At 38.9% G+C, this 26,036-nt stretch overlaps 1 protein-coding gene across 6 annotated transcripts in view; it reads right to left on the bottom strand.

The window, feature by feature from the left end:
• Positions 1–26,036, bottom strand: part of EML4 (echinoderm microtubule associated protein like 4) — a 152,005-nt gene that overhangs the window by 24,006 nt on the left and 101,963 nt on the right. For all 6 annotated transcript variants that reach the window (XM_014950936.1, XM_014950935.1, XM_014950933.1 and 3 more), the window contains 7 exons: positions 13,436–13,559; positions 8,160–8,309; positions 6,600–6,669; positions 5,129–5,239; positions 2,698–2,793; positions 486–620; positions 126–261 (listed from right to left, as the gene is read on the bottom strand). In XM_014950936.1, coding sequence (XP_014806422.1) covers positions 126–261; positions 486–620; positions 2,698–2,793; positions 5,129–5,239; positions 6,600–6,669; positions 8,160–8,309; positions 13,436–13,559 — 822 coding nt within the window. The remainder of the gene's footprint in view (positions 1–125; positions 262–485; positions 621–2,697; positions 2,794–5,128; positions 5,240–6,599; positions 6,670–8,159; positions 8,310–13,435; positions 13,560–26,036) is intronic.

Below are 26,036 nucleotides of genomic sequence, written 5' to 3'. Positions count from 1 at the left end.
ACCACCTGTTAGTAATAGGAAGTGTAAACCCTTCGTCAGGTCTGTTTCCCTTTTCTAATGCAATACTTTACGTTTGTCTTCTACAGGTTATCTAAAATCTGTGATTAACTGTGAATATATCTTACCTTTAGGTCCTTTTCCTGGAGTAGATTCTACAGTAGTTTTGCCCCATATAAGTATTATCCCTCCTGAGTCTCCAGTGAGCACATCTCCATTTCCCAAAAAAGCCAAACACTGAACAAATTTGGGTTTTTCATATTTCTGAAACAAAATAAGCAAAAGAAAGGGATAATTCCTTGTACTCTTTACGTAATTAGTATAATGTATCCACAACCATACATCCTGCATACATGTAAGCAGAAATTAATCTTTTTTGTTTATCTCTCTGCTCAAACAGTACATGGTAACCACAGAGCAAATTTACAGAAAGCGTGAGCAGATCATTCCATTGATTTAAAACTGACCTGATATCAACATATTCTTACCCCAAATATGCCTTGCTTCCTTGATAATGAATTGCCACTCCAGGTCCAGAAAAATATATGAGATTTGCCACACGTTATTATGGTATTTGCATCAGTTGGATGGAATTCTACAGCAAGAACCACTTCGTTTGTAGTCTGAAACAATAACAGAAATACTTACTCAGATGTGACATTAGCTACTACAAACATATGTAAAATCAAGTTTCAGAACAGAGATAACAGGAACTAGACATCTCATTGTATGCTCAAAAGAATCTGTAAGTGTTCTGTGTTAAATCAACTGTCTGAATGACTGCACATCGCATTTTATAGATACTGATTTTTTAGATTCACAAGAGATCTTTATAAAACTTCAGGAGAAAAGTCAGGGGTTTACATTCCCGTTTTAAAAATCATAAAAGTTTCTGCCCTCTGGAATAGCTAAGAATTCTGCTACAGTAGTCAGTGATGTATAAAAGATACTTTTTTGGGTTGAAAATCGTGCTTAGTTTCTACACAGACTAGTTTGCTATTCTAGATAAAACTGTGACAGAGGCAACTGAGACAATTGTAACACAGTAGGATTATATACATCATTCTCTTTCTGCAATGTTACAAAAATTCCTTTGGGTTCTTTCTTCCTCTCCTTTCCTCCTCACAAAGAAGAAAAAAAAAAAAAGAAGCCTGCATAACTCAAACACAAGTTCAAACACTGAAACACAGGGTCCCACCTTTGCATTTTTACTGGCTTCATACACTTATCCTGAATTACTCCTTTTTTACAAACAAAGACCAGAATGGTCATTTAACTTCCAATGGTTGAATATATTCAACCAATCTGTCTTTAAGACAATCTCCTGGAGGCAATGACTCTAAAAAACATCAATGCATCATTGCATTTACTTCTATGGGATTTAAGTCCATGCTTTAAAGGACTATACTTGAAAGTGCTGCTGGATCAGCCCCTGGGGGAGTACACTTTCCCACCCCACCACTTTTGGCTCACTTTAGGAAAACAACCTTCTTAAGTTTCATTTTTTATTGATGTCCACATTTATTGAATTACGCTTCTCATACAGTTTCTTCCACATGAGTGAATCTACTAAATCCACAAATCCTATGGAAACTAAGAGCTGAAAAATTTAATTGAGTCCAGCTGAAAAAAGTCGTCTGCTCTGCACCCTACCTCAAGGGATGAAACTCTGCTCACACCAAACCCCACTAGCATAGAAGTTGCTTAACGTAGTGCAAGATCAATTCCTAAGCATGAATAAATACTGAAGGTCAAGCTGTCCCTGTCAAATTGGTTTTAGCCAATTCTGCAACACCAAGGAACTCCCTGAAGAGTGAAAATAGTAAAAACATTGTGTCAAATAAAATGGGCATATGCCACACGGCTTCACATTTAATAGCAGCACGGAAATGAAAATACAGACATAGAATGACATGAAAAAGTACACAATGGAATATAATTAGTATTAGTCAACAGAATTTAAAGAAAATGTGTCAGACTTAAAGGCTTGCAGAATATTCTGCTTGCTGACATGTGATTAAAAAGATTAAAAAATACTCAGTTCCACATCCACATAATATCTCCTTGCTTGATATTGTATAATGCAAAGAAAGATGTCTCAAAATACGGACTTCAGAACAAGTTATTATTGGATTGGGTGTATCCAGTGGAATCAACTTTACATGAACATTGAGCATCAACACCTCTGAAGGCTTCTCATCAATCAGAAATTTAGGAGGTTACGAAAGAAACAGGAAAGCAAACAAGACAGCAATCTACAAAAGTACTAATGGACTTCAAAGGAGAAGAGGCACATCTCTTCTCAAAAATCATTGTCTGGACCTTGATTCAGATGAAAACAAAAACAAGGGATGTCTAAACGTTGGGGTTCTGTTAAAAAATAAACAACTACAGATTGAATCATCACTTCACTTTCTTAAAGTTCCCGGGGTTTATTTGTTTCAAATTTGGAAAATATTAGAGAATTGCTTTATTTGGATTGGCCCTTAGGGATGAGTAAAATGTAATTATAAGCGCTCCAATATTCAAACCCTTTCCAGTATACAAATTAAGAATATATTTGTTTTGTTCCCTTACACAAGCCAGCAGTATTACACAGTTGTAGTTCCCAAGTAAGAGCAAATGTATGTCTCAAAAACAGTTGTATTTATGGGATTAAACCCACTTGCATTTAAGAATATTAATTTGTGCAATAATTACCTTTATTTCTGCTATTTTTGATTTCCTCTGCCAGTCCCACACAGTGAGCATATGCTCATTAGAGTCATCAATTACACACAAATGAGTACCAGAATCCTAAAGGAAAAAGAAAAGAAGTGCTGAGAAAGAACTATCATAGCTCATTTAGAAACAAAACAGGGCAGTAATAGTTAAAAAAAAAGAACACAAAAGTACAAGTATAAATTAAGCAAGTCCTTTTAAAGGAATTCTAAGCTTGGTATATCTGGCATTTTCCTTTACTCTTAAAGACATAGATTTTTGCATAATCTCATAAAAATGACCATGCTACAAATAATATTCTAGGAAAGCTTTAAAAATATCTTATAAAAATCTTTCCCTTTTAGTTTGTTTTTGTTGTTGTCTTTTTTTGCTTTCTTGACTGCAATACCATGCTAGTAGCAAAGACGTTTCTCCCTTCTACTATTCTGCAAATATGTTGCTTTTCCTCACGTCTCAGAGGACAGACATACAGCTCCACTTGTATTTTTTTTCTTAAATGTCACCACAACTTTACATTATCAAATTCTGTAAGCACATCTCATTTTTTCCCCATGAAGCATTAAGTACCTGCAGTTACATCAAGTAGTTGGTAAAACTGCAGCAAAAGTAATACTTTCTGAATAAAAAGATGCTTTCGGAGCAGGAAGACTGACATCTATGGTAATAAACAACTAAAACAGCTTATTTTGAGCAATTTTACATCAAAATGATAAATATATGGCTATGCTGAATTAAAAAAGCAGACAGAAAATCTTAGAACAAAAACATACTCATTCCCAGCAACGCATACTTGCACAAACCAGTTGTTTCAAGGACATGTGTAGAAAGATTTGGAGGAGGCCTTATTTATTTTAAAGTTGATTCTTGCAGTTCAACCGCATTCTCTAACAAATTATGAAAATAGAGGTGGCTGAAATTTTTATTCCCAAATACTATTATGAGCAAAAATATGCAAATATACGTCAGTTATTAAGTGGAAAGAAGCCCTGAAGACAGCATTGGTGATAAACACAGCTCGTGTGGGGGTTAGTGAAATTATGTGGTAAAAACACAGTTGTAGACACTGCACATTCACTGTTTCAGTCTAGTGAGGAATCACATGAGATTGTAGTAAGGTATCAAAAACAGTCTGAGCTGCAAAACAGAACTAATAAAAACTAAAATCTAGTCCTCAAAAATTCCTCAGTGGTTTGTTTGCTTATTTGTTTTGCTTTTAAAATGATTGAACATGTATTTACTTAAAAAAAAAAAAGAAGTATCTGAATTTAAAAGTTTTGTTGGTTAATTACAGTGACCGGGACGATAGTACTCCTCTCATATTATTCTATTTTATTTATACTACCTCTTATTTGAAAAAAAAAAATATTAAAAGTTGTTTTATTTACTGAAAGACAAAACCTAGATATAACTAACACTTCAAAGTCAAATGAAACTGCAGCAAGAAAGCGTAAGCCTTTCTTTCAACAGGTCGCCCAGCGAGACTGTTGATTCTCCATCCTTGGAGATACCCAGGACCCAGCTGGACACAGCCCTTAGCAGCCTGTTCTGGCTGAGCCTGTTGTGAACAGGATGGTGATCAATGTGATCTCCAGACCTCCCTTGCCATCTCAACTATGTCTATCAGCAAACCACCTCTATTAGCAAAAATACAGTAGACATTCTTTTTCTGCAGTTTTTATTTTTCACACATATTAGTTCTTGCTGGCACTCAAGAATCTCAGCCTGGGCTTTCAGGTCTGATATGCCTCAGTGCTTTGGTGAAGATACAAAGGCAGCTTAAAGATCAAAATATACACATAAATAAGAACTTCATCAAGGCCAAGTTGCTACTGATTTTTTGATAATTTCTGTAGGCCCAATGACCCCTTCTTTTTTTTTTTTTAGTGTGTAAAAGTAGAGAAACAAATTGAACAAATTATTCCTCAGGGGAAAAAAGCACAAGATAATGTGTTGGCTTTTTTTTTTTTAATTTCCTGTTGGTCGATAAAAAGGTACTCCATCTGTGCAAGCAGAAAAGTTACCTTTCTATCAGAAATCACTAAAATTTGTCTTCAAGAACCTCACTTAAAAACTTGTTTTTAACATCCAGACAAAAAACCAAGCCCCTCACAAACAAATCCAGACCACCAAACCCAGCACAGACATCAATTTCTAGTTAAGGCTTTTCTTGCCTGCTATTTATTCACTATGCTAGTTTGTTACCACAAATTTACATGTGCGATTTCCTATTTTACCAGCTAGTTCACCATCAGCTGGTTTTATAAAGTATATATAAACTTTACAGACACACTTTTAATACCAAAACGGATCAGCTAGACAACCACATCCAGAAAATCTCCAGAGATTTCCTTCCCGTTTACACAGTATTGGATAAATTATTTAACACACCACGTAATCGCACCCATCTTACCGCTTTTGAAAAATCCAAGCACCCCACTCCACGTTCAAAAGTCCCAAGGCCGATAACCTGCAGCGTGACCAGGCTCACCGAGTCCCACACTCTAACATGGGGCTGCAGAGGCTGCGTGAAAAAGCAACGGGACAAGCAGCGTCATCAACAGTGAAAGCATCATATGCAGGTGTCAAGTTTTGTTTAAGCAGATGCTACCCGAGTTACAAACTGCAGACCAAAATGCAGGATGAGCCGTGCTAACGATGCCTCTGGATAGGATCCCAAATCTCAAAGGCAGGAGTCAAGACAATCTTGCTCCCTATGTCTGGGCTACAAACATGGCAGCAGCGCCACCGAGGCAAGAAATTAAGTATAGTGGCATTTGGTAGCTGTAAAAATAAATCCTTGCCCAATTTAGGTCATTGGAAAAATAATGGAAGAGTCATCCTGCATTTCAGACTCCAGACCCAGCAATCTTATGCAACAACTGAAAATAATGATCAAACCATGGTGGTTTATTTATATATATAATGTCAGAAACAAATAAAATAAAAAAAATAAACCCCAGTGCACCAAGTCACCTAACCATCACCAACCACTCAATAAAAATCTCCAAGGTTGTATTTCATACAAGTACTGTCCCAAACCAGCTTAGCTTCATAAATGTGAAACAACCACACAAGTAAAGTGGGAATTAAGTTGGCTTAAGGACAACATCCACCACAGAAAGTGACAATAAATCATCCCACTGATGGAAAAACAAACCAACCAACCCTAACAAGAGATGCAACAGATGTTCAGTGGAAATCATAACAATATCTATACAAAAAAACCCAAATCAATTTCTTACAAAAAATAAGAAATTAAGTTGAACATCTGAATAAGGGTTGTTTGATGCGCTTCTACACCTCATATTATCTGTCTTCCCCCCCCTTTTTTTTTTCTCTGTCTATAACTTTGCAAAGATAATGCAATTGTTCAAATTCTGATAGAGCTCACCAATAGCCAGGGACAAGAGCATTTAAATGCACTTGCTCTTAAATGAGGAAGTTTGTAGAAAGCTTGACACACCTTCCATGAATTGTCAGTTGCTTTCCTCTTCCATGAAACCTTTAGAGTACACTGACCCACAGAACCAGGGACTTGTTCTCCTCTGAGAGAAGACTTATTGACAAAAATGTGACCAAAATGATGTGGCCTTATAAATTAATTACAAGCTTCACATTTGCTTGCAGAATTAACATTTCCTGTGTCACATATAAAGGACTTTATGAGCTTCTGCTCTTTTTGATGTATGGCTGAGTGTTTAGTTGTTACTGTCTTTTGCTACAAATATAGGCTGTTACCTTAGAAACAGCAAAATATCTCAGTAAATGCAGCATATAAAATAAACTGGAAACAGAAGGTGGTGATGAGATTAAAAAAACCAAAACATGTTTTCCTGATTTTTCAAAACAAGATACTACTGCTCAACAGCTCTATTACTTACCCTTCCATCTTTATCCACTCCAGCTAACTGTCCTGTTGCAATTCTAATTTTGTCTGGATGAACTGCAAGACTAAGACAGACAGAAATATGACTTGCTTTTGCTGTCATAGGTCTTCAAAACTGAGAGGTTTTTTGTATTTTTTTTTTCTTTCTTTCTCAAAAGAAGCCCATGGAGACACTTATGATCCTAGATCCCACTTTTAATGAGACAGCTTGAATGTTTTTCATCAGACTATTTCATTACACACTGTGCTGATGGGTTGATCAGGCTCTTGCAATGGCTCCTGGCACAAAACCAGGAGTGCCAGAAGAACCACCTCTACATGTGCTCTTCTATCTAAGGTTTCTGAGGTTTGCAATGTAGCAGGAGTCCACTGTAACAAAATTACATTATCTCATTATGCAGTTCCTACATGTAGGTAGTTATGTGCCATATTTATAAACACTACAGCATATTTTATGCCTAACCTACAGCATGAAACTGGGGAAAAAACAGCTGAAAAGTGCACCCAGGAGATGGGGATTACTGCCACTTGGAATGAGTTACTGATGTAATTGTACTAATGAAATTCTCCAGTGTGGTGCATCACTACCGTAAGTAAAAATCTGGTTTTGCTTATCACATTTTGCTTTGGAGCTGATGTGAAAAAACAGAGTGCAATTGCAGAGTACACGTTCTCTTACTTGTGATTTTCTGACTGACCTTCTCATTTGCCTTCTCTTTTTCTTGTAAAATTACAAAAGTAAAGAAAGCCATTGAAATAAGAAAGGGAGAGCAGGCAGGGGGTCTGAAGAGGTCAGAGTGATGGACAACAAAACATTGACAGTTCAGTCTAGATTTTTGAATGAAATTGGAGAACACAAGACTGAGCACATTGCTCCCAGAGGAAGCAATTACAGTTATCAAAGCACAGACAGGAGAAAAGAGGTTTAGATGGCACCTTTTCTCCATTCAGGTGCAGCAGGGAGCTTATCTGCACCATTACTTTATGCACACTACTCCTCAGGCTAACATCATAGAGTCAGCAACTGCCACTGCACCCACAATGATGGTGGCTTCTATTTCCCTGCTTCTCTGTTTTCTTTTGCAAACATCTTTCTGATTTCCCCGACAGTCTTAATACTTGGATGGGGCATCTATTAAAGTATTAGAAAATTATTGCTCAATTTTCCATTTGGTTTTCAAATTCTTCTTTAAGACTATGCCCTTGACATACCGCCTGTAAATCACTGATTTAGAATTAGGCTGACAACAATTTTTAATCTCTGAGATCTATTCAGAATAATTTATGAACAGGTCGTTTCTCTAATCCCACACTCTTAGATTGTCTACATACCTCATTATTTTACATTTAAGCCAGAAACCCTAAACTAGCACAGGCTGCTCTAGCACTGTTCATTTGTGCAGTGTTTACTATAGTGAAATCTACTGGGATGAAACAGAAAATAACTACAATTACGATGAAATTAATGAGCTCATACATACAGTAGGAGAGAATTAAAAAAAATACATTTCTGCATTATTAAACACATACTTACATGCAAATGTTATATACTAACCATTTAACACAGTCTGTATGACCCAAGTAGTGTCGCTGAGTTCTCTCCTCATAGTTAAATAGTACCACCACTGATGCTATGAAATATACAATTTCTCCAGTAGGAAGGAGGTAAACATTGGCTCGACAGTCTCTTCCACGATACCCATATCTATACATAGATTTTTTTAAAGTCAAGGTTTTCATAATCACTGTATACCAGAAAAAAAAAAAAAAAGGTGGTTTGGTGGGTTTTTTTCTCCCCTTAAAGGATTCCTGGGGAGCTCTCATGTCAGCAAATGCCCTTTATGTTTTTCCTGTGGAACTATAGCACAATTTCTGTAACACAGTTTAAAAAAAACAAACCCCACACAACTGGACTTCAGGAAAACAAATCCCTTAAAAAGTGATGTTCATTGATTTTTAAAAAACATATACAACACACACCGAAGTAAAAGTACAGTGTTGCCGTTTTATAAAAATCCCCACTGTACAGGACTCACTGTTCTGGCTTAAGATTTTTTACAGCAACAGAGCTGTGCCATCTGCACCCCAGGCACTAGAGTATTACTTCCATTTGGCCTTTTAAAACAAGCGTGTGAAAATTCCTAATGCCCTTCAGAAAAAGAAAAGCTTCTGCACAGCAGCTGCCAAGTTCAGGAAATATTTCTTTAGAATGTTTTAGAGTATTTTTAAACCAAACAAAACTCAAAAGGAACTGACACAGTGAAAAATATTGTATGCACATCTACCCAAAGTATATAAAAGGGATGATTTCTGTAGGAAACCTGCATGACTCCTAATGACATTCCGAAGTTTTACACACTGCAAACCAGCCTTGGTCAGCACTGATCAAACGTTGTTACAACTCAGTATTTCTGTGAAACAGGTGCAATTTTCTTCACCTAGACTATAAATGTGGCTGTCGCCTGTATTTCAGTTCCCAGGGTCACTTGGTACAATTAACATCATAACTCAGACTTTAACTGTAGCTCTCTAGCCTCAAAAAAATATATTTTTCCTGTTAAGTCCTGCACTTCAGAAAGCTCCCCACTCCAGTGCCAACTAATACACCTACAACAGCAAGGAAAATATGGGAAATACATTAAGCAACTGTAGCTGAAGGACTCCAATCTTAGGTCCTGGTTAATCAGGAAGATAAAAGAGAGCTAAAGACTAGTGAGGAGAAAGTTGGATACATGAAGCTGGCCCTTTCTCATAAATGAAAGCAGGTGCCATAGCCCAAGTCTGGGGATATGTAAACTGGCATCTCCTAAACTGACAGCCTGGCCTCTATTCTTCTTGGAAAAGGGCAACTTCTACCAAAAATACCACCACACCCTTTCCCAATGCCAGTCCCTCACCCCCAAAATCCTCCCACCACACTACCTTTCCTCTTCTGTAGTCCCATCAAACGACAGGACTGCTATACAACAGGAACACTTGCAAAATTAATGATGTCATTAAATAATGGTTCAAAAAGGGACACTGCATTCAGTTGTCAATCAAATCTCTTAAAGAATATGTAAAACAAAAATAGATTTATATCTTGCCGTCTTTCGTTTATTTCAGAAGAATACAATGCCTCCTCTGAGGCAGAGATTATTCACTGGCTTGCTTAGCAAATGATATCAAGAGAAATGCTGAGGGGAGAAAAAAGCATGCCTTTGTTTCTCCTTCATCACTATTTACTTTCCCACTAAATTTTCCACTTTCTTCTTCTTTAAACACTGATCAAACAAAAAGAAACTCCAAAGTGGCCCTTTATAAAAAAAACAAAGCCCAAAACCCAACAAACCAAAAGAAAACAACCAGACCACTGAACTTTCAAAAAGGATGGGCTACAAACCAATGAAAATATTTTTTCTATCCTGAAGCATGAAGAACACTATTCTAAATACATTCTTAGAGAAGAAAGACAGATCTTGTTGAACCGCTGCAAATAATAGGGAGTGTATTGATAAGGACTTATTAAGATTGACATCTTTGAACATTCATCCTAGAAAAGTATTAATGATTTACGCAAACATGCCTTTCCACAGCAGAAGTCCACCATGCAAAGCTAAGGCTAAATATTTTGGCACCCACCATTGAGCTCTGGCATTTGTGAGGCTGCAAAAATGGGTACATTTTCTCACTCCATTACTTTCCTTTACACCTCCTACATAATAATAGAGAGGCTGCATTTTCTAGGAGCGTGTTTTTCAGGAGCACGTAAAGGGACAATCTGTTTTGTGGGAGAAATTTTTTGCCTTCTTCATTCTCCATTCCAGACTATCTTGAGAGAAAACCAGAGGGGTTGTTGCTCCACAGCGGTTCTTTCCTTCTCCACACACTCAGAACAAAGCAGCAGATACGTTAATGCAATAATTGACTGTCTCTCTCAAGAGAAAAAGGGGTGGCACAACTTTGATGCCTAATTTCCACTAGATTTCAGTGTTAATCTTTCAATGAGACTAATATTTCAACCAGGGAAATTCAGAGATAGTTGCCTTCATACTGTGAATGTTTCTCACCAATTACAAGGACTGTCTTGTCACAACCTTTGCTATGCTTAAAAGCTTTTCATTTTGGTTTTGTTTTGGGTTTTTTTTGTTTTTTTTTTTTTTAATTGGCTAATAATAGGCCATAGCCATGGTCCTCATGAGAAGTTATCCATGGTACACCAGAATTCAATAGTTTAGTTAATGCTGGCTTCAATTATTCTTAGAAAGAGCAGCACCAGTGCTTATAAAATGGAGTCAGAAATACCCTTTCAGAAACCGAGTTATTATACATTGGGAGAACGAATCTATAAAGTTACTGCCTGCACTGACAGTGACCTCTGTAGCTACTAAATGAGCCCATTTCGCTATTCCAAGCAATGTCAGATATCTTTTAACCAGTTCCGAAGTACAGTAGGAAAGATTGCGCTACAAAGCAGGGATACCCAAACAAAACTATTAAATTTAAATGAAATCACTCAGGAAACAAACACAGTCAAGAGCTCAGAGTTCCCCGTGAGCTACTTTATCTTGCCAAGCAGCTTAGGTGTTTCTTCAATTGACAGTAATCTGCAGGGCAGACAAAAGCTAAGCGCGTTCTGTTGAATCTACAGGGGTACCAGTAGTTGAATATACCTGCAGGAGACACTTCACCTGAAAATGACATTCCCCTCCCAAAGCCACCAACCAACCAAAAAAAAAACCCCAAACCTGAATAAAAAAAACCCACCCCAAAAATCCTTCTGGTTTTGCCTTGAAGTTGTTCATAGTCGACCAGCATCTTTCAAAACAGTAATATTCAGTTCAAAACAAAACTTACAGATTGAACATTTCAACACTCAATTGACCTGTCAGTTGCAAACCACTGACATTACGGCAGTATTCTGTGAATCACTGTCCCCATGCATTTTTAATGAGGTGTACAGGCTTCATAGTTTGCCGTCATATTTGGAAGTTACAGCTGGCTTGCAGATTTCTTCCTCTTGCTAAACCTGTGCATGAAGTACAGGATCTTCTGCTGCTGTATCTTCCTGTCTCCAGAACCGAAGAGCAATTTTGTGCAACTTCCTAGAGACCAATATCAGGCCCTCATAAATTTTACTGCCTTTTCCTCATTCTTTTCTTCACCGTCTTTCATATCTGAAAGATACCCTACACTCATAAATACACTGGTCTGAATTAGGATGGCATTTCCTTAAACAGACTCCAAAAACATATGGACGGTCTGTTTAGACTAGATTTATTTCACTTTAATTAGCCCTCAGCAGGAAACTGGTTTAACCTGAACTTAAGGTCCTTGGACATTAAATAAGTGTGTCCACACTGGGATTTGCACCTACTTAACAGAGGGTGTGATTTAATGATCAGTTTTCATCAGTCCAAACTCCTCACTGCTGCTGAAAAAGTAGATCTGATCTTCCTCCAGTATGCCAGCTCCAGCCCTTGCGTGTCTGTGGGGCAAATCAAATTAATGACTTGATCCTGCTGAAAGTTAACTCCACAGAAAAAGATTACATTTCAGCGAGATCCGTGACTGACCCAATTCACTCCAGTCACGTGAGTGCTGGCATCAGCGCCCAGGAGCTATGACAGTAGGAAAGCTGGGCACCACAGCTTTGCAAAGCGTGAACAAGAGCTCCGTTTTCCTTTCAGCCAGTCTTTTAATCCAAAACTTTGCTCCTTTATGGTCTAAGCTTCCAGTCTCACTGAAAAGTTCACTGCTCAGCTGCTCTTCATAACCAAGTACCTAACATTATCTGTTTCAAACATCTAGTAGTTAACAGAGGCAGGGAAAATAATAGAAAAAAATCTTCTTTCCTAAAGGGAGTAACAAGGGCTGGCTTAAAATATATGTACACCTTAGTCACTAATAGATATGCTGAAGGAAGTATGGGCAGCCTCTGTCTGTGCATATCCTGACATATGACAGTGTATCATTAACATTCCTAAAAATCTTCCTGCTTTCAGTAACATCAGAAGGATCAAACTTGAGATTATTACACCAACTCAAGTGCTGCCCAGACATGTTATTTTACTGAAGTACTAAGAAGCTTTCTTATACAATCACAGCTTACTGCAGAGATGGGGGTGCAGGGATTGCAGGAAAACCCAAGTGTGTGCAGAAGCACGTCTCTTTTAATGAACTTAGCATCTCATTTACTAAGTCTGGAGAACTGTTGTCAGCCACACATGAAGTAACTCCCTCCTTCACATGAAAAACATATTTCATGCATACTATTCTCCAAGAAGTGAGCTCCTTCACTTTGGAGCTGAAACACAGAAATAGTGCAAAGGACCTTGCAGGTGACTACTTCTGCAAACCCTCGCTGTGGAGGTAAGGACAACCAGAAATTCTGGGTCTTATTCAAGATCTTCCACAGCTCTAAAACCTCCTCAAAATGAACAGAGATTGAAAACTAACAAAGTTCCTGAACACAAAGTTTACATTACTGTGGGAAGGGCTGGGGAGTGGGAGGGAAGGGGCAGGGGGAAATTTTTCAGACTCAGTAACTCTCCAAAGACAATTCATTTCTAACTAAAAATAAATTTCAATTGGTTCCAACAGCAAAACAAAGAAAAAGTGCAGCTTTTCTGTGCCTACATATTTTGTCACTTGAAGTCATATTATACAGTAGCTACCAACCAGTTCCATTGTTATACTAAATTGAATTTTTTCCCCCACTTTGAAGTGATTTTTACCTTAAGTGATTTTACAGAGAAAACACAAGACCAGATTCTAAAGGGAGAAATAAAAAAAAAAAAAGGAAGACAAGACAAAAAGGGAACAGCAAGTAGTTACTGATATCAAGGATACACCCACTCCAGTTTTAACTTTTCAGGAGGCAGCTCTGTCCTAATATCATCATAGCTTTCTACGTCAGAAGGAATGAACATTGTGATTGGTCGACCTCGCATGAACATCTTGATATACTCGCCCTCTGTTGAAACAAAAAAGTGTATTAATCACGTGGCAAGTTTACACAAGAATTAAGCACAGAGATGCAAACAACACTTGTGATATAACAATTATTTTTGAAATGTGAACTTGGTAAAGGCCCAGATTTATTTGTTTTTTTTAAACAGAACACTAAAACACACACACTCAGCACACACACACACACAAAGTGTTAGTTGAATTTGTGATAGAACAGACTGAGCATGTAACATTTTAGACATGCAAATTAAATTACAAAGGAAAATTTCAATGTCAAATTAAAAACTGAATTTGAATAAATAAGTAGTCATAGAATCATAGGATAAGGAATTTCAGGTTGAAGTGGACATGAAGAAGTCTTTAAGTCCAAACCTCTGGCTCAAAGCCAGCTCAGCCATGAGGTCAGGTTCACTCAGGGTTTTGCCTACTCCAGTCTTGAAAAGCTCCAACGATGGAGATGGCAGAACCTCTCTTGGCACCCAGCTCTCTGAGGGCCCTTCCTGCAGAGCTGCTCCCTGCAGCCCTGCCCCAGCCTATACCCCTGCCAGAGGCTCTTCTTTCCCTCCGCTGTAGGACTTGGCATTTGTCCTTGCCTAATTCTATGAGGTTCCTGCAGGCCCATCCCTCCAGCCTGCCCAGGTACCCAGGTTGGCAGCCTTACCCTCCACCATATTAACTGGGCGCCCTGGTCTGCTGTCACCTGCAAACTTTAGAGTGTACTGTATTGCCTGCTCCAGGTCATCACTAAAGGTGTCGAATAGGACAGGTCCAGGACAGACCCCCTGCAGACTCCACCAGCTACCTACTGGCCACCAGGTAGAGTATGACCCATTAACCACAACCCTCTGAGGCCCACCATCCAACTGGTTGTTTCACCCATCTAGCTGCCCACCTATCCGACCCTCAACGGCCAAGCTAAGATATAAGGATACTGCAGAAAAAAAGCGTCAAAAGCTATGCTGAGGAATATAATCTGCAATTATATATCATCACAATAGAGTAGCCTGAATTAATTTATTGAAATAATTTTGTGCTGTTGCATATTGCATAATATCCTGAAGAAGAAAAAAAAGCAACAGTTCCTAATGACCCCAGATGCAACACTGTCTATAGCTGTGACAAAATACATGCATATCTCTGTTGCGACATCTGAGTGCTTCACAAGCCTTTAGGAGTTCCTTTTCAAGGAGCATGAGATTATTTTCCACCAGGTAGAACTAATTAGAGAGCAGCTGAGTGGCTTGGTCAAACATATTAGCTAGGTGTTGGAAGGTAAATCATCTGGATCTAAGGAATACACAATTGCAACTAGTATGCTAGGTGCCCTGCGGGAGTCTTCCCTCCACACTGTGACAATAATATTTTTCTAACTTCAGAAGACCAGAAAAGCCCTTGGAGACATTTAAAAGCTTTTAAATTCCAATGTTGCTGACACAGCTGGAGATGTTGGAGTTTCATTCTGAAAAGCACTGATGGCAAAGATCCAAGTACTTAACTAATTTTGCATCAATGAAATGGTAATTTTTTATCACTCTTCAAATTCTTTAGTAATTGATATCCATTGTTAATGTAATATCACAAAACAAAAGTAATATAATATTCTGTCATGAATCTGGAACTCTGATAGTTTTTGAGTAGGAATTTGAAAATCACAGTAGACAGAGGGAACTCAAGAGTTTCAAACCAAAATGTAAATAGTTCAGTAGGACTGAGTAGAAGAATAGCTGTGAATAAGCAATACCGTAATAAGAAAACTCTAATCGCATTTGATGCAAACAATATTGAGATCTAAAATTAAGAACTTTAAACAATTACTTTTGCATTTCTTTCAAAAGACAAACATGGGACAGATTTCCCATAAATGTCCAGGAAACGCTTGTAAATATTTCCCCAATTAAGTGCAAGATTATTACTCAGACCCCAATAATGTGCAATTTATGTTTTGCATTCCCTAAAACATCTAAAATTGAAATGATGAGAATCTCAGACTTATTGCTTCAAAACTGTAGTTTAACAGCTCAAGTCAGACCTGGAGATCTTAAAAAAAAAAGTGAGAGAAAGCAGATAATTTCAGTGACAGCAGAAGCAATGTAGACTCCAAAATAGTCTCTCACTTACAGAAACACTTTAGAAGATGAAACGATCAAGAAATAATCAAAGTTGTGAGACTAACCTTAAGCTAAGGTCTCTACCCTTCTCTGAATTTGAAATAACCATCCTATATAAACTGGAGAAACATATTCTGTCTTAGAAGAAAACGAGAGAGAAAAAACCTATAACTCCTTTAATACGCCAAAGATATAAAGCAGTCTTGCGCAAAGTCTGGAAAGAAATTCTTGACCCTCAAGGTCTTTCTTCTACAGCTAGACAAGACAGAAGACCAAAAATCATCAGTCTAATGAAAAAAATGTGGTGAATATTCTAGGTCATTTTAAGAGAAGTATTTCTGATCATAGAGGATTTATCAGAGTTGAGTGAAATTCTGTGGAATACCATCCCAGCTCCGAAGACATTGGAAAGCACTAGCTTTGAATACAGCAATGATGATTCCAGCACACACCAGTGATTTGGACAGCACTGACACATACAGGAAAAAATCTATGCTGATCAAATCATATCCAGTAACTTCTAGGCAGAGAAAGAGCTACCCATGAACTTACATGGTTTTAACATGACTTGTCACAGCATTACTCAAACTCAACTAGGTCAATGAATCCATATACCTGAATATAAGCTATTTACAAGTATTCTACTACATGCGTGATAATCACTTTGAAGATTTCAAAACACATATCCTTAATTTGTCAAAAACTTTTGGTTTTCCTTTTAACAAAATGTAGTTTGATTTCTTTCTTGGAAAGTTACAGAATTAATCCTTCTGGGGGCTATCACAAGTCAAATGAAGCACATGATTGGGAAAAGCCAGCACGGAATCAGCAAGAGCAACTTGTGCTTGACAAACCTGTTCACCACCTACAAGAAAGAAACCTGCTCTATTGATGTGGGGTGAACGGTGGACACTATCCTCCCCCTCTACTCTGCCCTGGTGATATATCATCTGGAGTACTGTGTCCAGTTCTGGGCTCCCCAGTTCAAGAAGGACAGGGAACTGCTGGAGAGGGTATAGCAGAGGGCTACAAAAATTATTAGGGGCCTGTAGCAGCTCTCTTACAAGGAGAGGCTGAGGGACTTGGGTCTTTTTAGTCTAGAGAAGAGGGGGCATTTGATCAATGCTTATAAACACTTAAGGGGAGAGTGTCAAGAGGATGGGGCCAGTCTTCTTTCAGAGGTGCCCAGGGATAGGACAAGAGGAAATGGACACAAACTTGAGTATAAGAAGTTCCATCTAAACATAAGGAGGAACTTCTTTACTTTGAGGGTGGCAGAGCACTGAAATAGGCTGCCCAGAGAGGTGGTGGAGTCTCCTCTGAAGACATTCAAAACCCACCTGGACACGTTCCTGTGCAACCTGCTCTAGATGGACCTGCTCTGGCAAGGGGGTTGGACTAGATGATCTACAGAGGTCCCTTCCAACTCCATATCATTCTGTGATTCTGTGAAAGTTGAGCCATTTAAGTCCAGTATCAAAGGAACAAATATCAAGAAGACGAAAAAAATTGTTCAGCTCCTTTGAACAAGAACCCTATGAGCCCATCCACTCACAAGAGTAGAAAACTTGCCTCAGATCAAGTATCAAAGAACAAAGAAAATCACTTCCCAGTAGCTAAATTAGAAACAATAGTTATTTTACAGAATGTGCATTACTTAATTGCATTGCTGAGAAAAGCTAAAGATTGGTGTTGTCACTAGTTTGACACAAATATTTAGATAATTATTCCAAACTAGTAAAGTCTCATTTTTCCATCAAAATATTTTTTTTTATACTGTGTATTTTACAGAGATAAAATAACACTGGCCAAAACCATGAGTAACGTATTAATAATGACCTTTATATTAAAATGTGGCACTCACACTCTTATAAGTTAAAGCACAGCATACCCTGAGGGTACTTAGAAAAGACTATTCGTTTCTGCAAGTCAAATTCTTGTTTTAACACTGAGCTTGGCACTTCTGGTTCCACAAGATCAGTGCAAAATGACACCACAAATTTAGGATCAAATTTCTCGTCACTGCTTAGAACTGTGGAGACAAGCTGCGACTGAAATTCATACGGATGGAGGCAGCTGCACCTGTCGGACTCTGGAGATGAGAAAGATGAAGAATCCAAGAGGAATTCAGTCAGGTCTTTGGCCAGAAGAGAAGAGGCTCTCCTGGAGCTCAGGGAAAAGATTATCTGCAGGGCATTCAGATACAAATTAGCTCTCTGAACTTTCCCATTAAAGAAAGAACATTTTTGCTTTTATTAGCTATTTGCATGTTATTCAAGATTACCTTTGAAGATACATATTTAACACTCTTGTTAGAGAGACATAGGCTAGGCATAGCTTGATTAAGCCTCTCCCTACAGAAGAGGAAGGATTAAAAAAAAAGAAAAAAAAAAGAGACAACCCACTGAAAGATTTTTGTCTAAGACTGTAAATTTCCTTTCGTCAGAATAACCTGTAGGGCAGATATAATATTAATGTAAAAATCTTTTGAAATACTAGAGAGGATGGCAGCATATCAACAAAACCATTCTCAAACAGCAACTAATTGCCTGAGGCCAAATTCTTGTACTTGCAAGTTAAAAACCCTGGTGATTTAACTCTTTCATAGCATACTGGCTCAACTGAACGCTCAAGAGCATTAGGCTGTTTCTTTCCTGCATTCTCACTATTTCCAGGTACAAAGCAGTACGCCAAGACTTTTTTTCCACACTTGATTTTTTTGAAGAAAAGTGCCCTGGTCATCTCATAACAGATCTGTAGGTAAGGGTCAGAAGTTTTAAAGAGGGGAAGAACCAACACCCCAACAATTCTGGTACTGGCACTACAGTCTGAAAACTGTAGGTATGAAAGTAAAAATTCTCTACCCGGTACAAACAGATGTTCAGACCCCATTACCCACTGTGCAGAAGCATTTTGGGAGGTGGGGGTGGAGGAGCAGGATGGCATACCTGAAAGGACCTTGGTGCTTGCTAAGTTAATTAATCAGCAAGTGCAGTCCTACAAATCCTTTCAAATATGGATCAAATCAAACTAAAAGTACAGTTGAAGCTCTGCAGATAGCACACCCAGGTGCAGTGGATTATCCACGCCACACAAAAAGGAGTAGCTCAGGCCCACGGCTGCTAGACAAGGCAGCATCACACACATACTCTGGCTTCAGAGGCCAGCTCTTCACTAGGAACAGCTGTAGCTGCTTTTTGTTCAGCTTTGAGCTCAGATTTGCAGCCCTTGCCAGACTCTGCTTGGCTCTGCAATAATTCACCTCTGGAGCCTCAACAATCTCTTTGCAGAAGCGCCAGGGGACACAGGACCAGCACTCCCAATTTCTGCTCCCAGGCTCAGCTCAGGCTTATTAGCCTCACATGGGAGCCCTCAGGGTGTGCTGGACCCAAGCAAACTCCATGCAGGTCTCAGCTCTCTGTGTGATCCCCAGAGGTCTGGGGAAATTATTACCTCAGCCCCAAAGATGCAGAAACACTTAATCTGACTACAGCATAGTCCCAGTCAGCTGCAGGGACACAAACCATCACTCAGATAGGGTGACTCAAAGACAACCAAGTACCAAGCCAGGCAACTTGGTAAGGGTCCACCTAAAGGCAAATTCGAGTGCCAAACAGCCACGAGGCTCTGCAAATCTGTGTCACAACCTGGAGGAACACCACAGCTGAGCCCACCTTGATGGATGCACAACGTGCCCCCCAGTGCATTCTCTCTGCCTGCATCACTCTGTTTTTCACTCTGATCAAGGTCCTGCAGCACTCACTTTGGACAGCAGAGACTTGGCTGTCACTGGGATACACACAAATAAGCTCTGCTGATTTCAGAATACCATCCAAAAACCTCCTTCTCCTAACAGTTGGGAACCTCTCAACTTCCAGGCAACAATAAAGCGTGGCCAGGTTGTTCACTTGTTTGCATGGCTGCACGGCTGTTAACTTCAGCACAGCTCTGCCCAGCTGCTGTCTGAAAGTGCACCAGGTGAGCATGAAAACACCAATCGTGAGTTTCCACCCCCCAGCCTTCATTTTTCAAATATAAAAACATCCAGCTATTTAAATTTTTTTTGCATGATAAGGTTTCAGTCTGTCTCCATGCCACCATAAAATTTATCTTTTATGATTGTAGGTGGCTATAACTGCATGCAGTGTTACAGAAGAGAACCTACCAGGGTTTGGATGCATTCACATTTTCCATAGGGCCATGTATCTCTATTACAATTACTTCTGATACATCCTGGGGTTGCACTTGTGTTTTCACAATAAGCAAGTGGTTCAATCTTCGTTTGATCAACTAGCACGTTAGAGCCCTTTTCCTCACCATGTAATTCCGGCAGACAACCTGTTTACAGCTAAAATGTTGCTTGCAATTCTTGCATGTGTGATCTTGCACTTCGAATCATTTAATTTTGTCTTACACTACTCCAGCCCTCAGGAACATCTAGGTCTTAATGTACTAAAATCTCAGCTGCTACTGTCTCGATTTGGTTTCTCAGCTTCATGTCACCAGTGAAATTTCATCACGGTTCCTACTTCCCTGTGTTAAGTTCATTAGTGCAAACACTAAGCCAAATAGGTCCCAACAGGCTGCTGGCAGATGTTAGCAACCAGAGTATCTACTGCAGGTTCTTTGAAAGTTTATAGCCTGCTAGAGTAGAGAGGAATAAGCGTGTTGGTGAAACAAGGTGCTGTTACTGAGAGGGAACCCTAGAAGCCTGCGGGATCTCCAAGGAAACAAGTGCATCTTCGTCACTGACAGCCATTGCAAGCCAGTGGACTTACCCCACACGCAAAAAAGCCTGCTGGTAAAGCATGCAACACAAAGATAGGACTAAAACTAGGGGCAAAATAAAAAATAATAGACAAACAGCAGTTGAAAATACTCTGCAAAGCCTCCTTGTATCAAAATGAGATTCCCATTAACATAAACGAGCTTTCAACCAGGCCTTAGACAAGGGGAGGGGGGGGAAACATCACAAAACGAAAAAAAAAAGAAAAAGCAGCACAAAGGTAACAGTAAAACTCAACTTCAAACAATGCCTATTGATTTGCTCTTGGAAGAAAGTTTAACACCCAGCAATTCAGGGAAAGCAAGCTGGAAGGTAAGACCAAATAAGAACACTGCAGCTGATAACAGAGTAAAGATACGGCAATACAAACCATCTGAAAGGCTGAAATTAGTGCTTCCATGAAGTCGGCAGAGAAAGACTCATGCAATGACACTTAAGCAATTTATTACTTTCTGTGAATCATATTCTTAGGGGAATATGGAAGGTTTTCAGAGGAAAATAATAAAAATAATAGAAACTGAAAGGAGGAGAAAAAAGATCAAAGAAGTCTTTGTAGATTAGCTCAGGAGTATCTACAGAGACAAGCAATTCAGAAGACATGAAAGCTACTGTTTAGATCCTTCAGAAATTTGAAGACAGTGACATAACAAAACCAAAATTCTGCTGGTTTCCAAAAAATATGACTTAAAATGAAATCATCAAGGAATACACAGTAGTTTCCTAGAAGCACATGAGAAGCCCTCCTCCTCAGTTACTGATTTCTTCAACAAAACTGGACAAATTATTGGAAAAACATATTTTTATATCACACTATTCCTCATTATTTAGACAGACCCTGAGGTAGCCCCACAAGTCTCTGCTGTAATTAACTGCTCTTCAGCTAGCAAGTGTATGCATAATGGGAAGTCTAATGAGCATACAGTAGATTATCTATATACATACACACTCACACAGAATAGATAACAGTTAATAAATAACAAAATTATCCAGTTTTCTACATAAGTTTAATTTGTCAGGACTCATTACAATAATCTTATCTTGCAAATTATTAGTGACTATTTTTCAATAGGTCCTACCCCATCTAGTTTGAAAGAGTAACATAGACTGATGCATCCAAACCCTCAGCTCAGTTCTGCTTGTGTTTAGCATCTGAATCTTACCCTTAAAGTGGATTACAAGCAAAGGAAAAACCCTAAAGGCTCCAACTAGCTTGGCCAAGCAGAACTCTCTAATAATATACAGTAAACTACCACATCCAGAGTACATTTATTAATCTGTCTTCGCCTTCTAGTTGCTTGACCAGTGAAGTTATGCTTTTTAATACTACAAATAGCTTCTTTCCCACAAGCTTTCTGCTTTCAGGCTGATGTCCAAGAACTCTGTAGGACCACTAACCTGAGGGACAAAAGCTTAGAAGCCTGTTTCTAATTTAAACCAGCGCTAACAGCACAGGGACGAATACAACCAAATTCAGCCACCATGCCCAGGCCATTACATTTTATGTTACAGTGGAATTAAAATGCAGCTGCAGGTCTGCCATCTCTCACCCTCAATGCTTGCTGAACCTGACAAGCAGACACGCACTGTCACCACTGAGCCCTGGTGCAATGCAAACCGAACTGCTGAAAAAAACCTGATGAGACGAGAGATTTGCCCCACTTTGGAACGATTTTAGAGCTTTGCCTTGTGATTTCTTAATAGATCTCTGGTTATTAATTTTATATCACTTGTTAAGTAAGTAATATTTTAAAAACTGGTTTTGCATATACCAGGTGACATTAAGAATCTAGGTATTAACAACAGTTAACATTTGCATTTAAATAATTCAAGTTTAGTATTAAACTCTAGCTTTTAATTAAAAAAAAAAAAAGGACTCAAAAAGGAATACACAAACAAGCTCAGTAAGACTATCTCTAAATGCTTCCTGCTTAAATAATAAAATCCTGACTTCACCAAGAACCAATGATAAAAACTCCCAAATATCAGTTTGTTTTTCTGACAGTATCTATGGGTTTTAATATCATGCGCTGTGGCTGAGTAAGAGCAAGCAGCACAATAATAATGAGATAGACTGGGTCTCCATTTGCCCTCAGGTATGTGAGCACCTTCAGTAAGAATCTGACAGAAAATCTGTGCCTGATGAAAAAAAACTGTTGCTGAATTTTGCACTCTCCGTGGACAGGACTCACTGTCAGCAGGGTAAATTTTTCCATTGTGTGCTTCACGGTTGCCCCATCCTGTGAAGCTAGAACTATAGCACCGTTAAACTAACAGAAGAAAAAGTACTGGAAACTAATAAAGCACAATCTAAAAAGAAACAAACGTAGGAATGCAGCGAATGTTTTTCATTAATTCTTTCACATATGGTTTTTATTGCCATCCAAAAATGTCTAAGTGACTCTTATTACTTTATAATAAGTGAACAAATGATTCATATATGGAGCTGCTATCACTGAAAACCAAACTGAAACATGGAGTCTCAGTGAAAAAAAATTACCTTTTATCTTAAAATAAACCAGGTCTATTAATTCTGGGTATGAAAATATGAATGCTTTATGATTAATACTTAAAAAAATGTCTCTGCTGAAGTGAAAAGCAAGATGGTTTTTATAGGCAATTATAAGTACCTGCTGCTAAAGAATTTAAAATAATAACCTTAGCTAGTGTCCTTTTAAGGCTGTAGTAAGCACCTGTTCATTTCACCCACAGCTTTATTGGATTTTCACAGAATTTTAATACCTCTTTAATACTGGATTTTATTGTAAAGAGCTTGTCCAGGCTTACAAGGATAAACAAACAGATGTTCAAAAATAAGCTGAAAAACCTAAACCCAAAAATCTTTTCAGCAAATGTATGGAAGTGTGTGTAATGCTTCCCTCGTTGGACTGGCATCACCAAAGTGTTCCTGTCTGTATTAGCTCTGCTTCAGCATATCCCCAGGTGTGTAAAAAACCTTAACGTGGAGCAGATGCAACTCAACCCAAGTGGGAGAGATAAAGGCACCGAGAGAACAAAACTGGGTACTGAGGCAGAAGGCAGGTGAGGAACACTGGTAACAGGCTGGGCTCAGCACAGTGCTAGGCTGAGGGAACTCAAGGGACTGCCCCCAAGGCAGCTTCAGGCTGCAGCTCCCCAGGCTGCTACCGCTGCTGACAGGAGGAGAGAATTGCCCAGGTCTTGCTGAGATTTACAGGTAACACCTGTAGCACGTTCTCTGGGGTCCACACCAAAGCCAATTCAGACATCGAAGCTAATGCCTCTCACTACTGAAGCTCATCCAAGATTCTCACTTGCTCCTCAAGTCCTTCACTTTGGTAGCTAACACATTCTATCAACAGAAATCACAATGGACGTGCACAGATAGCCACAACACGGGTAATATTGCAGTACCTTCTGCTGCAAGAAGAATAAGATCCCAAGCACTAAACATGAAAAAACATATTTCTCTACATTTTGTAGTACTATAATATAGTGACATGATTCAAAGCAGTTTCTTTAATAGCTGAATCAAGAAAAAAGGAAAAAAATGATTGCAGGATATTCAAAGAGACACAGAATTTCCATCTTCCATCCTGTTATCCCATGCAAACACCTTCTGCTATGATAACTTGCAATTTCACTGTGTTTCCAAACTTATTCTATGCGTGCATAAAGACACTGTAGTAATTTTATGGAGTTTTGCTTTGAAGTTTGACAGTTTGCACGCCAGCAGTCTTCTTCCCAGGAGTCTTCCTCCCACAATTTCTTGGAAGCCCACTGACACACTGGTTAGCACAGGAGGGGTGTGCTGGGGTTGGGAGGGCAGTACACAGCATTTCATATAGAGCATAGTGAAATGAGCAGCTCAGGGGAGCTGCAGGGATTTAATTAACACCGTGCTAGAGACAGCTCTCCTCCAGGGGCAAAGGCTGGCAAGCCACAAAGGAGAGTTAAAGCAGCTGTAACTTTTCATGGTTTCAGGTCACAGAAGAGGAAGGTCCTGCACAAACAGCGTGGGCAAAGGCTGCCCGTCATCCCACCCTGCCCAAGGGAACGCTGTCCCCCCACACAGGATTTACCTCCAGAAACCACGTTAACTGTCTGTGCAACTCTTCCAGCTTTCTGAGCAGTTGGGTCAAGGTGCCAACTGGAAATGGATTTATTTATGTGGCAACTATCAAGTACAAAACAGGCAAGCCATTTTACTTGCTCCCAATGGGACTTTGCAAGACAGAGAACAGCCTAAATACTGCTAAGCTTATACTGGAAAGGACTGGGGGGGACTCTCTGCAACTGTTGTAACTAAGAGATGGTTACACTTCTGTGGCAGGAAACAACACAAAACCTAGCACAGCCTTACACACACACAGACACATACTCTAAAAGCCAACAAAAAATACACTCATTGGTGCATATTAAAAATAAAAAAATCTTTGGGGGCTGAATCCTACTAATCTCAACTTCATCCATGTTAAAGGCAGAATGATGTTTTGCCACTAAGTGTGTTTAAAATGTTAGTAAATGCATTTTCTGTGACAAGACTTTCTCTTCATCTTCCATACACCTGTGGCCACTGCCACCACCATCATATTTCTCTTTCATTCCAGTTGGACTCAGAACAGACCAGATCATGACACACATGGAAGGTACCCGTTCAAGAGTCAGTGAAAGCTCCCATCATCTGCTGAGTAACACGATAGACAGCAGGGTACACATCAAGCCCACCTACGTTATAGCTACCAGGAGGAGAGAACTGAAGGACAGCTCATTCTTGGCAGAACACAGAATTGTAGAAGCACATTGTAAGGAAAGAATTAGTATTGAAGGTATTTTAGCTATATGCAACTTGTCTTTGAAAAGTTGTGTTTGGTAGAAAGGGTATTTTTAATATAACAGTTGTATTTTATTCTTGCAAAGCTAAATTGCAGCTGGTCTGGACATTACTGATTAGTTTTCTTTTTACAGTAACCATCACTGCACATATGTACCGCTCCACGGCTGGTTTTAAGCAACCTGGCATAAAGCAACATTTCATCTTTGTTCCTGATGCTTATTCACCCTCTTTCACCCCTCTTGTCTTTGAAGAGCGCTTTTGGTAAGCATGAATTTAGAATATTTTTAAATCTGCAATTTATCTATTAATTAAGAAAAAGATAAAGCAATTGGATTCAAGTTGATTTTGCTTTCATTGCAACAATTCATATATTAACCTCCAAAAATTTGAGTGTGGTTTTTTTTTTCCTTTTTGAAAGAAAATCAGGAGATCAAAAGTAATCAAACTGTGTATGACACAATCTTGCTTACAGCTCAGAATTTGGAAACCATAGATTTGTTAATTAGCAGCAAAAAAGCATGAGACAGAACCTCTGTACATAGAAATACGTTGTGTACAGCGTGCACTTGGGTTACATGCTTTAGTTTAGAAACTGCATGCTTCAGTACAGTTTGCAGGACATCAAGGCAGAGTAGTTTTGCGACACAAGAAGTGGATTTCTTTTGTTGTCATGTCCCACCACGTTGAGGTAAGACGGCTCCTTTTCCTGTCTGAACAAGCCAGCAGCAGCAGGTAGCCACAGAATGCAAGATTCATCGGTGCAAAGACATACAC

Source organism: Calidris pugnax, unplaced genomic scaffold, assembly GCF_001431845.1.
Source record: "Calidris pugnax isolate Ruff unplaced genomic scaffold, ASM143184v1 scaffold24, whole genome shotgun sequence".
Lineage (NCBI taxonomy): Eukaryota > Metazoa > Chordata > Aves > Charadriiformes > Scolopacidae > Calidris > Calidris pugnax.
This window is presented reverse-complemented; position numbering and strand designations above follow the sequence as displayed.